This window comes from Macrotis lagotis, chromosome 1, assembly GCF_037893015.1.
Source record: "Macrotis lagotis isolate mMagLag1 chromosome 1, bilby.v1.9.chrom.fasta, whole genome shotgun sequence".
NCBI lineage: Eukaryota > Metazoa > Chordata > Mammalia > Peramelemorphia > Peramelidae > Macrotis > Macrotis lagotis.
This window is the reverse complement of record NC_133658.1, coordinates 432,138,585-432,152,277: the sequence shown is the minus strand read 5'-3', so window position 1 is coordinate 432,152,277 and position 13,693 is coordinate 432,138,585. Positions and strand designations below refer to the sequence as shown.

General features: G+C 32.6%; 1 protein-coding gene across 2 annotated transcripts in view; it reads right to left on the bottom strand.

The window, feature by feature from the left end:
- The window catches only part of TDRD9 (tudor domain containing 9), a 191,194-nt gene that overhangs the window by 124,612 nt on the left and 52,889 nt on the right, over positions 1-13,693 (bottom strand). For both annotated transcript variants that reach the window (XM_074213215.1, XM_074213216.1), the window contains 4 exons: positions 12,434-12,655; positions 11,823-11,945; positions 3,672-3,752; positions 1,168-1,332 (listed from right to left, as the gene is read on the bottom strand). In XM_074213215.1, coding sequence (XP_074069316.1) covers positions 1,168-1,332; positions 3,672-3,752; positions 11,823-11,945; positions 12,434-12,655 — 591 coding nt within the window. The remainder of the gene's footprint in view (positions 1-1,167; positions 1,333-3,671; positions 3,753-11,822; positions 11,946-12,433; positions 12,656-13,693) is intronic.

Below are 13,693 nucleotides of genomic sequence, written 5' to 3'. Positions count from 1 at the left end.
TAAGCATTTTCTACTTCTATATCTTTTTCCACTTTCTTTGATCTCTATGAAATTCTTGACCATATATATATATATATGTATATATATATGTATATATATATACATATATATATAATTCACTTTTTCTATTCTCCTTTCCTTATGGAAATGCTGATTTTATTCTTTAATTTCATAGAAATCAAATTTTAATTTAAAAAGACTTTTGAACACACAAGGTAAATAATGAATGAAAAATGAACCTCATTACAGAGTGCATCAAAAACATTTCAGTTATTAAAAATGATGATGAAAATTACCTATAAAGGGTATATTCCTATTTGTGATGATTAGTTTAATGGCATTACAAAGATAAAAAGGTTTGTGGTTTTTTTGGTATTTTTTTGTTTGTTTTTGTTTTTGCAAGGCAATGGGGTTAAGTGGCTTGCCCAATGCCACACAGCTAGGCAATTATTAAGTGTCTGAGGTCAAATTTGAACTCAGGTACTCCAGACTCCAGGGCCAGTGCTCTACCCACTGCGCCACCTAGCTGCCCCAGAAAGATAATTAGGCTAGAGAATTTATAAGTCTCCATTAGTGTCCTACAACAAATCAAATATGGTCAGTTTATTGTGGTACTCAGATAAAAGTCTTTATGATATATGAGAAACTCTTATGGTAAAATCAACGATTACTTTTTATTATATTAGACTTTAGGCCCATATCACATCAATATCACTTAAGGAAATTAAAGCTTGTTTTAAAAAAAACTGTTAGTTCAAACAATGAAATGTCATTTTTTAGAATTCACTCATTCATTAGTATAAAATCAACCTTCATGAAATTTAGAATGCACTGAAAGAAATCTCTAAGAAAGATAAACAGAACTGTCAGAAAAGCACAAAAGACAAAGTTATGGGTTCTCTATACATCAAAAATATCAGCTAACTGGTAATGCTAATGGGCATGTAACCAATTATTGGATTCTGTCAGCATACAAATATATAAACAAACCATGTGAGCATGTGGATAATGGCCACTTCCCAGTAAATTTTATTAACCAAGAAATCAGAGGTTCTTTCTCATTAAATGCCTGCCTCTCCATAAGTTTCCTGTCATACCCAAGAGTCCTGATATGAATATTACAACATGACTAATTATAAATAAGAAAAACTACATTTTCCAACTTACCCTGTTATGATTAACATGTATCAAATCATTAAGGTAATATTCTTCAATTGTGTGAGGCTTGCCTTCCACTTCAAACACGTAAGCAGGATTCATTTTGTTCTGAACTGGAACAGCAAAATAGTCAGCAAATTCTCTACAATTGATGGTAGCTGACATCAGGATTACCTATTTTCAAAAGATATGGTAAAAAAATCATTAAAATTAATCGAAACACCTATCTTTTTATTGACTTCTTAACATCTTAGAACAGCTAAGAGTAATTTATAAAATGCTTTATACATTCAAAGCACTGTTATCACATTAACAAATTAAAAGATCATGTATTTATCAAAAAAGGAAACTACATTTGCCCACAGATATACTTGAGAATTTGTAAGCTTTCTCCATTTATCTACGGTATGTTACCAAGTCAAAAAGAAATGAGTTATATACCATTGAGGCTAAGTAATAAACTTAATGACCTTTAATCACACAACATTTTCAAAAAAGCAATTCAAAATTGCAACAAAGTTTTCCCAACTAAAAATTGAATGTTTTGAATCATGACTACAAATAAGGTATTATATTTAAAGTTCTTTCTGAAAAAAATTGACATTTTTCCTCTTGACCTCTGTGATTAGACCTAATGAAAAATTCAATACCACAAATTGTTAATATCTGAGATATCAATTACACATTTCAACTATATTATTAAAATCATCTCAAACACATTTACACTGCTTAAAAACAAGTAAAATGCTTTTAGAATAATACTCTTATCCATAATATAATAATAATAATAATAACATCCATATATCATCATATGGATGATCAAGAACTGAACAAAACCCTTATAATACAATAGCTGTATTTTGGTACAAAAGAAAAGTGATTAAATAGTCAACATATATAAACTCATATGTTAAAATTCCAATTCCTTAATATGCATTCCAAGAATTTCATAATATAGAAAAAGGCAATTTTCTTGTAGAGAAGGTAAAGGTCAAATGGACCACTCATTCCAGCTCTGATGTTCACCACAATTATAGTTAAGGTCCTTAACCATTCTGAAACTTTGTTTTCTTCTCCGTCAAATAGGAAGGATGATGGTTGTGCTTCCCAACCTCATAGAAGTATTGTTAAGAAAAGGACTTTTGTAGATTTTGAAAGACTAAATAAATGTTTATTATTATTATTACTTTAGAATATAAGTAACCTTCATTGATTTGGATTCCATTATTTCAATTTTGTAACCATTATAACACATAATTTTATTATTTTATGAAAAAAATCTGGGGCAGCTAGGTAGTGCAGTAGACAGAGCACCGGCCCTGAAGTCAGGAGGACCTGAGTTCAAATCTGGACTCAGATACTTAATAATTTTGTGTGGCCTTGAGCAAGTCACTTAACCCCACTGCCTTGCAAAAAAAACAAAAAAAAAATCTGCTAAATTAATAGTATAAACATTTCAAGGGAAAAATTTTAAGTTAATAAGAATTATTTTCAAACATTCACTTAGAAGCATGAGTCACATTCTAATATGCATATTATCAATCATTCCAAAATGCTTTCCCCTAATGATTTCCACTAGAGAAGTTTCTAGTACAGTAGATTCTTCCTAAATGATTTGCTAAACACTTGAAAGTATTAAATCTACATGTCCTTGGAAGTGTTATATATAAAATACAAAATTATCTACTTAGCTTTATTAAATTAATAATATTTTTAAAGCACTCAGCACACGCCTGACACTTAGGCCTTAAAAAATGCTTGTTCCCTCCCTTTCCTCACAAAAGTGTTAAAATATTCCCAATATAAATATATGCAGGACATGGCAGTTCCCAGGTCTCAGGGAACACACAAATTTCTCCTGGGGGTATGTCATGCATAAAACAGAGAAGTTAATATTGGACTCATTTGAGAATGTCAAGTGGGAAAGGCTTTGTCCAGGAGGCAGCACCTGAGAGATGCCTGAGAAGTCAAAGACTTTAAGAAGCAGAACAAAATAAATTCTAGACTTAAAGTGGTCAAGATGGAACAAGAACTTCAGGAAACAGGTCTAGGCTAATCTAATTAAAGGGCAATGTCCATGACATGAAATCTTATAAAATAAGTCTAGTAGGTTGGGAATGGAGTTTCTTCAATAGAACCACATTTATAGTCATGTGAATAGTCATGTGTTTTTTTGTCACGAATAATATTTAATGTTAATCTTTAAATCATTTCTGTACCTTTAAATTGAAGCATTCAGTACAGCAAAGATAAGTCTCTAATATCAAATATTTCATTACTGTCAACCACCATTCGATTCCTTAGCATGAAGATTTTAGACCTTAATATAATTTTTTTTAAAAGTACTCAAAACACATTACATTATTCATAGGAAAATACCCTTCTCCTCAAAAGAATGAAGATACTCTACATGTTTAATTAAGTCCCCATTTTCAATTTAAATTCAGGTTAATTAAAAAGGGGAAAAATCTGACCCTGAGCATTTTATTATTATTCGAAAAAGTAACGCTTACCTTCACAAAACGTGAATTTGTCCTTAAAAGTTTGCGAACAACCAACAAGAGAAAATCCATTTCCTCTGTACGTTCATGTACCTACAAAAAAACATAAATAATATTGGACAGCAAGATGGTCACCCCCTCCTTCAGGTGTCTGCTAGCCATATCCTCAATGCCTTCAGATGTTAGAGATCGTCATTTAAAAAAAAAGAAAGAAAAAGAATGCAACTACCTTGAAATTAAGGACTGAATTTGTATCCCCAGCACTTAGCACCTCAGCAATGGACATGCATATGTACACATGTACAGTAAAAACAAAGTCATGTTGAGGGTCTAACAACTGGGAGGTAGAGAGGATTGCTAAGATTCTCAGGCAGGAGAAGGCACACAAGCTGAGCCCTAGAGAGAACAAGGAATCCCAAGACAAGAAAGGTATAAAAGAGAAAATTTCCAATTTGAATGATAAAAAGAGAATTATTAGTGTGGGGTATTCTGGGAATAATAAGCAGGTCAGTATGGTTAGAATTTTGTGTATTTGGTTAGAGGGAAATAATATGAAGTTAAATTGGAGCTAAATGGTGAATTTTACATGACAAGAAAAAGAGGGAACAATTTATTCTAGAGGTAATAGGGAGTCCACGAAGCTTAAGGAAAGAGTAACAGATCCATACTTCAGGAATATCCAGTGTGCTTTGCTGATGATGGATTGCAGTGGAAGAGAGACTGAGGGGTGATAGTGAGACAAAGTAGGAGGCTATTACAACAATACAGGGGAAAGGTAATAGGGGCTTGAAATAAGATGGTGGCTATGTCACTGAAGAGAAGCAAATAAGATCCTAAGTGTCAAAATGAAATAGAAACAGGATAACATATATAATATAGATATTATAAATATATATTTATGGTGAGTAATGTGTTGGGTAACATGTTGATGTGCTCCATCCAAGAACAGTGGCAGAGTTGATTTGATCCTGATTCAGAGTTTCCTATTTCAGTGGGGAAGGAAAATAGGCTATCAATTTGGGAAAAGTGGCCATGAAGAAGAAGGTCAGAGATTTGGGAGTAAAGAGAATTTTGGTCAGGGCTGACCAAGTTACAGAACAGAAGTGGGATGGATATTGTATTATATGGATATATATCAAATACATACAGGATATCATATATAATATAAATATTATAAATATTTAAATCATGTATAAGGATCCCTCCATAATGACTTAGAAAACCATGTATTATTATCATTATCCATGTTTTGTTGTATTTTAATTAATTTTGTGAACTATTTCCAAATTAAATTTTATTCTAATTTGAGCAGTACTCAGGAGTGGTGATCCAAAGGGCCCATTTTTTTGACACCTCTGAATTAAATCAATGTTAGGAAGGTAGATTTTGCAAGACTGGACACAAGAATGGATGAAGGTAAAGAGTTGAAAATAAGAACCAGGTTTCAAACTTGGGTAACTGCAAGAATGTTAGTGCCCTTGAAAGGAATGGGTTAGTTCAGAAAAGAGGTAGGTTTAAGGGAAAGATGATGCTTCTGTTTGGGACATGCTGAGTCTGACTGAGATAGACACAAGACATCCAAGTGCAGAGGTCTAACAGACAATTTGTAATGTAGAACTTGGGACTCTGGAGAGAGACAAGAATTACTGGATATCTAGATTATGATAATTAGTTGATAGACATGACTAAGGATCACCAATAGAGGATGTAGAGAAATAAGAGATTCCAAGGGGTACACCCACATAAAGGGGTAGGACATGAATAAGAACCTACAAAGGAAAATGAGGAACAGATAAGAAGAGAACCAATATGAAGCAATGTTGTGAAAATTTAGGCAAGGAAGATTATCCAGGAAGAAGGAGCCACCAGTCATATGAAATGGTACAGACAGTTCCATTCTGAAATGGTAATCTTAGCAGCCATGTTTAAGCAACATTTTCAATATAAAGAGATGACTTCCAATCTCATACAAAATGTATCTTTAAAATAAGTGTGTTCCTATAGGCATCTTAAACTCATATATTCAAAATATAGTTTCATCATTATTCTGCAAAACACATCCCCTTTTCAAGCATTCCCATTTCTACTAAGGGAACATCCATCCTTCCAGTTACCATGGTTTTCAATCTCAGTCCCATCTCAATACTTCACTCTGATGCACTCCACAAATACATGCGAAATATTGCTGTTTCTACCACCAGAATATCTCTACCAAATATTCTCTTCTCTACACTAACACAATTCATTCCCTCATCACCTCTCCCAATAGATTATCATAATTATTTTCTTAGTGTTCTCCCTGCCTCAAGTCTTTTCCTACTATAAGGACACTACATATGTCTGGCAGTGTCTTTTTTTTGTCCTTGTCCTTTTTGTTTGTTTTGAGGCAATTGGAGTTAAGTGACTTGTCCAGGGTCACAAAGCCAGTTAAGTGTCTGAGGCCAAATTTGAATTCTGGTCCTCCTGACTCAGAGGATTAGTGCACTATCCATCACCTAACAGTGACTTATCATAGACACTCTGGGAAACCTCTTGATATCATCCATATTCCTTATTCTTCCTTCATATCTAAGAAGCCTATAGTTATTTTGAGACCAAACGTGTCCTTATTCACCACATATTATTGTCTCCTTCCCATCTGTCTATGAATATAACTTTTGTCTCCTTCATAGTCACATTTCTTTAAGGGAGAAAATTTTTAGGAGTAGTAAGTTCCCCTTAAATAGTCTCAAATATTTCCTAAACAGAATGGGCTTGGCTTTCTATCAAGATAGTGAAGTGAGAAGTTCAAAGACAACCAGAGAACTCATATAACACACAGAAAACAAAAATCATAAAAATCTACCAAAATAGAAAATGAGTTATACAAAGTACCCATTTTATTTTTTAAAATTCCATTCAACTAATAAAAAAAAGTTGAAATACCAGAAGTAATGAAGATGGGATTAAAAGAAAAATATGTCATAAGATTTCCTCACCTGTAACCATAACACATTTAAAGAAGTTAAGCAAGAAGATAAAGAAGTAAGAAAATCACACAAAAATAAAGTAAGAACTTGTAGAAAGTTTAAAAATAGTAAAATTATAATTAAAAGACTTAAAAAACTATTAAAATACAAAGTATTTCTAATGACCAATATGGAGAACATATTAAAAAACAGCATTTTCTTAAACAATAGAAGCAATCAACACGAGACTAATTAAAGCAGGAAAAAAGAATGGTAGGTATTGTAGACAAGTTGGAAAAAAAACTGGAAAAAATTGACAGACAAGAAGGTAAATCAAGATGAAGCAATCTCAAGAATTACTGACATCCCAGAAATATGTAGGAAAAGAAAACAATCTAAATATACCAATCACAAAAACATTCCCAAAATTAACAAAACAAATAAGAGAAATTTCAAAGAACCTCCAAAGAATCCAAAATTTAGTTCTCCCAAAAAGCTTAAATGGCAAAAGCCAATAAGCAATCAAAAATTTAGAAGAAAAATAGAAATAATGTACAAAGAAACATGAATGAATAAGATACACAGAAGATCAGCAAAATAAAAATAAAAAACAAATAATTAAGTATGGGCCATGAGAACAGAATTATTTTAGTCTAGTGTATGAAGGCACAAGATGAGGCAATTTAAGACACATTTAACTTTTCAAGTTTTCAGAGCCAATTTTCAAGAAACCTTAAACAAGGGGCGGCTAGGTGGCGCATTGGATAAAACACCGGCCCTGGAGTCAGGAGTACCTGGGTTCAAATCCGGTCTCAGACACTTAATAATAATTACCTAGCCGTGTGGCCTTGGGCAAACCACTTAACCCCATTTGCCTTGCCAAAATCTAAAAACAAAAAACAAAAAACCTTAAACTGACCGATAAGAATCCAAGCTACAACAATCTCAATTTCTTAAAATCAAGACAAAATAGTTAAGAAATCATGAAAATTGTCAGAGAACAATACTTTTTAAAATAATAAACACAGCAAAAAAGTGTTAAGAGAGAGCAGAAATATCCAAAAGCTAAACTCTTATCTTTAGCAAAGGGTAAATTCATATTAAAGAGGCCTACCAGCATAGAATAAAGAAATTTGATAGTTTTTTTATTTGTGAGGCACCTCAGAGGCCATCTAGTTCAAAAAAGTATGCAATAAGAAATCTCTACCATTATCATATGAAACAAAAATTAGTTTCTCCAAGCTTTTCCTCAATGGGAGAGGGATCCCCACACTTCTCAAAACATTCCCTGGGGTGGCTAGGTGGTGCAGTGGATAGAGCACAGGCTCTGGAGTCAGGAGTACCTGAGTTCAAATCTGACCTCAGACACTTAGTAATTACCTAGTTGTGTGGTCTTGGGCAAGCTACTTAACCCCATTTGCCTTGCAAAAACCTAAAAAAAAAAACCCAAAAACATTTCATCCTATTATAAACAGCTCTAATCTTGGAAACTGAACTACTCTATAATTTATGCCCACTGATCCTGGCACTACCCCCCCCAGACCAAACAAGATAATCGAACTGCTTTCTTCACATGACAGTCCTGTATTATTTGAAGACAATTATTATGATTTTCCCCCTGAATCTTATTTTTTCCAGGTTAAATATCTTCAATTCCTTCAGCCAAATCTCATAGTAAGGTCTTTCCTCTAGATCACTGTAAAATATCAATGTCCTTCTTAAAATGTGCCTTTTATAAAATTTTGTCAGCTTTTCCAACAGGAATAAAATTTTTGCTTTAATTTATATTCTACTTATTATTCAGAGAATTTTTTCATAGGGTTGGATAAATTGCATTTCTTCATTTAAAAACTACCTGCAGCATATGCAGCACCTCTTCTCAGGTCAGTCTCCAACTCCTACTAAAAAGCTGTGTCCCAGAGGGGCCCCCCCTATGTATGATCCCAAGGCTTGCTCATTCTCCTCAATGATGGAACCAATATTTGTGAGAGCATGCCCTAAGTTTATGGGAAAAAATGGTCTGAAACAAAAATTTTTACCATGTTATTTCATTCAATGCCTTTGTTAAATTAAACTATTCAGTGGAGGCTGGTAAGCTATTTTTTTTAGTGTACAAGGACACAGAGACCACACAGATCAGTCATTTATATTGGCATATATTTGGGGAGATGAGCACAGTATACACATTTGATATTCTTTATACTTGCTCTTTTTTGTAGTCCTCATTGTTGCCTAGGCAGCATGAAACTTTTCACTGCCCTTTGGGGGAATGATGCTCAATTTTTAACCTTCAGAAATTATTTAATTCCACACTACAATATAAATTGAAACCACAAAAATCATTTACTTGCTTGTATGATACTTAACAAAAATCTAATCAACGCAGAATTAGGGGAAAGGTTCTTAGTGTATTTGGAGACTTTAAAAATTATATATCCATATAAAAATATGGATAACATTTTAATATGGATGGACCTGTGAAAAGGTTAATGGGTTGAGAAGAAGATGTATATATATGTTTGTGTGTGTGTATATATATATGAACATATATGTGTGTGTATATATACATATACATACATACACCCACATTGATAACAACATTATATGAAAAAGAAAAGAAAGCCAAAGACAGAATTTCAACTGGACTCCTAAGAGGATACAAAGCAAATATACTTTTTTACTTGCAATTTATTTTGTGTTTTTTTACTGTTCAATACAACACATTAAGGGGTTTATATATGATCTTTTTGTTTACTTAGCAAATGTAGACAGTTAAGTTTATAATTAAATGGAAAAATTAGGTTATATGTTCTAACTATTTGAGCTTGGAATTTATATTTGGGGCCTTGAAGAGGAAAAACCCTCAGACATTTAGGAAATAAGATGGGTAATCCATAAGAAAAAAAAATCATTGGCAAAAGCAAGGACCCAGGAGATGTGTTAAATCAGTTCAATTTTGTGGTTTGACCCATCAATACTAAGTGGAACAATATGACACAGCCTGTTAAGTCTCTCTTAACAGTTTAGCCCTGATGACAATAAGATGATTCATTGTCATCTAACTGGCAGAGCATGAAATTCAACATTTATTAAACTTATATGAAATCAAGGCAGGAGAAATCAGAATGCAAGAAAATGAACTATCAAAGAAATCAATGGTCACTGACAAAGGCAAAGTTCTGACTCAGGAGGAAAGAGTAGGAAAGGTAGAAGGAAATGAGCATACATTTAAAAACATAAAGGATTTAAAAGATTATGTAATCCAGCCATCTTGATCTTATAAATTGAAAAAGACTAAGTAACTTGAATAAGGTCATTCAGGGAACAAATAAAAAAAAAAACCTCATTCCAAATTCTCAAGACTCCAAATCAAACTACATTCTACTATATTATGATGCTTCTTATTTGTCTAGGCACATATTCCCCCACTACACTATAAATTTCCTCAGAATTAGTTATGCATTGTTTCACTTCAGTCCACTTTTTCCATTTTCAGATCTGTGGTTTCATCAATACTTTCTCTGCAATTTGGGAGTAGCTAGGTAGTGCAGTGGATAGAGCACTGGTCTTGGAGACAGGAGGATGGGAGCTGGAATCTGGCTTCAGACACTTGGCATTTACTAGCTGTACGACCTTGGGCAAGTCACTTAACCCTGATTGCATCCCATCCAGGGCCATCTCCAGTCATCCTGATTCAGATGGCTCTGGAGGAGAAAGTGAGACTGCTGACTTGGCACAGCCCCTGTCACTCAAATCCAATCCAATTCACATGCTTGTCAAGGCATCAATCTTCCTGATGTCATGGTCCTCTCCAAGAATGAAGGACAAACATCATCTATGCAACTTTAGTCTTAAGTGTCTGAGACACTGAAAATTAAAGTGACTAGCCCACATCACACATTCAGAGGTAAAACTTTAAGCAATGCATCAGGAGATCTTTTAATATGGGATTCAAACTATTTCCTTTTAATTTCATGTGTACATATAAATACATATCACATACAAAAACATGTTTAATATGTATTTTAATTTACACATTTAAAAACATTATTCTGAGTATATAGTTCCAGTAGTCTCATAAATCTACTTCAGGGTCTACAACACAAAAAAAGTTAAGCACCCTTACACTATACTAAGCTGTCTTTTTTTTCCTTTGATATATTTCTGCCAAATATGCATATTTCAAATGTGCTGGGAAGGTAAATCTTCAAAGGGTTAGTTTCAGCAATTCAGCATCCTAAAGTTCATCAATTCCCAAAGAAATAAGAAATTGTCTGTGATGCAAATAAATACCCATTAATTTACATCTTTTATAAATAAGTTTTTCATACATCTAAATTTTTTAAATAAATTTAAGTTTTAAAGTTGCTTGTTCCCAAATTTCAGAAAAATTAAAAACAACTCTTCAAAGACTCATGTATTTTTATATACGCATGTCTTTGTATGAGTGTATAAATAAATAAAAATAAAGCTTGATTGTGAAGGTCAATTTTTCCTCATGGAAAAAATGATCATCAAGATCTCAATGACTCTTTACTTCAAAGAAAAAAAATCACATTAATTCACATTTTCCAATTCTATCATGGCTCATGTGGTACCCACTGATTCACTTGGTGGCAGGTTCCAGGGCTCCACGATCAACAAAAGAATAGAGGTCATGTGCTCAATTTTATAGCACCAGCATTTTCATCTTGATAATCTCAGCAAAATTAAGTCTAGTTTATCAAATCAATGTTGAATTAGCTGGGAAAAAAATGAGCAATTCATAGTACTTTCCATATTACATCTAAAAATTAAAGGTGGCAACCTTGAACCACATATCTGATCAGAACCCTCAAATCCCATGTATAAATATATTTTAAAAACAAGAGGGAATGGGCGGCTAGTTGGCAGTGAATAGAATTCCGGCCTTGTAGTCAGGGGTACCTGGGTTCAAATCCAGCCTCAAGACACTTAATAATTACCTAGCCGTGTGGCCTTGGGCAAGCCATTTAGTCCCATTGCCTTGAAAAATCTTAAAAAAAAAAATCTTACAGAAAAACAAGAGAAAAAAACAAATTTTAACTTTGAGAAGTGATATGTGGTCAAAATACTTTATAAGAAACTCAGTTACTTCATTTATATTCAGCCAGTACCAACATTATAAAACAATTTGCAAAATGCTTTTATGTATATCAATTTAATCCTTTATAATAAAAAAAAATTTCAAACTTACTTCATCAATGAAGACATGAGTGAATTCTGCCAAACTTTTGGCACCTACTATTTTCTGAAGCAGTACACCTGTGGTCATGTAAATTAACTTTGTGTCTTTGGTAGCTATTTTTTCTAGTCCAACCTAAAATGGGAAGAGAAAGAAAGAAAATGAAGTTTAAATGTTTCATTCCAATTACTAAAAACTACTACTATTTCCATTTATGAGTGAAGTAATTATCTTTTGTCTTCTTTTATTTTGTGTCTTTTCATAAAATTCAGTTAAAGATCAGAATAAAATTAAAATTCTTAATTACTCTGGTTGGAGCCTGTTTTACCTAATAATAAAATGCACGATCTTCCTACATACAACATATACTATGAGAGGAAATTTGGCTGTTGTTTTGCTTTGTTTAAAGCCTGGGAAACACTTAACATTCAATTACCCATTTATGTGGAGAAAAATAAAAATGACTGATTAAAATTTAATCTTTTTTAATATTATATTTATGATACAAAAACATTGGATAGAATTCAAAGGTTTGCAAAATTTGTGCAATACTGTTATAGCATGATCAGGCTAAAGAATTAGAGCAGAAATAAAAATGTGTTTGCTTTCTAAAATAATCTTACCTGATATCCTACCAAACCACCCAAAGTCCAAGATCGTTCTTTACTAATCCATCTTGCAATGCTACTGGCACCTATTTTCCGAGGCTGAGTAACCACAATATTGCAGTATGTAGAACGGTGAATATAATAATCCAAGACATACTGAGGAAGCTGAGTGCTTTTTCCACTACCAGTTGCACCATGAATAATTACAACTGAATTGCTTTCTATCAAGGAAATAATCTGGAATTAGAAAAGAAAAAAAAATCAGCCTTCTCAATGGACAAAAATTGAACATAAATGGAAACTATTATCCACATAATAATGTACATTTACAAAATATAAGATCATGAGGCTAGAAAGAACTTTAAAGATGATCTAGTCAAGGTATTCAAACTTATTTTATCAATGATTCCTTTGGGGATCTTAGTAAAGTTAACCCCTTCTCAGAATAATGTTTCTTAAATGTATAAAATAAAGCACTACAAAGGATTATATTTAAATATAGTCATCCAAATAAAAATCAAAGTAAGCCCAAATCAAATTAAAATTGAGTTTTAATTATTCAAGTTTTATATTATCTATTCCATAATCTCTTTCCACTTAAAATAAAATTTTAAATGTTTTGTGGAATAAGATTCTTTAGAACTAAAAGTCACCTACTAATATAGTTTATTACCACTAATACAAGTGCCTAAGATGCAAATATTTTCCTTTATAAGTATATTAAAAATGTACTCACTGGATAATTGTTTTATAAGATCACACCAGAAAATAATTTATCAACGACTTTCCACTTTTACATTTATAGATCTTTTAACTATAGAAAGGGCTTTGAGGGAAAGGAAATGTCAGAGATGAAAGATCAAATAAAAATTAAAATTAGAAATGAAAATTTTTAAAAATTCAATGAACAAAATAAATTTACATATAGCTTAAGTCCAGGAATTGCGTCTTTTATAACTTTGCATTCCTTTCTTCGATGATGCAAAATACAATACCTCAAAAATGGTAGGGAATGCTTGATAAATAACTGTAATTTGGACTGTGTGACTGGAAAAAAAAACAAAATTGAGAAGCAGTCTTGAAGTTGGAAATTACACAGAAATGAGCTAGACTTCTCTCTCAGATATTTTTTAGCAGCAGTATGACCCCAGATAAGTCAGTGAACCTCCCTGGACCAAAGTTACCTGGTAAAATAAAGGGGCTGAACTCCATGAACTCTAAGGCCTTTCCAAGATCTACATCTTAAATGTATCTATGGTTGCTTCTTAATATAAA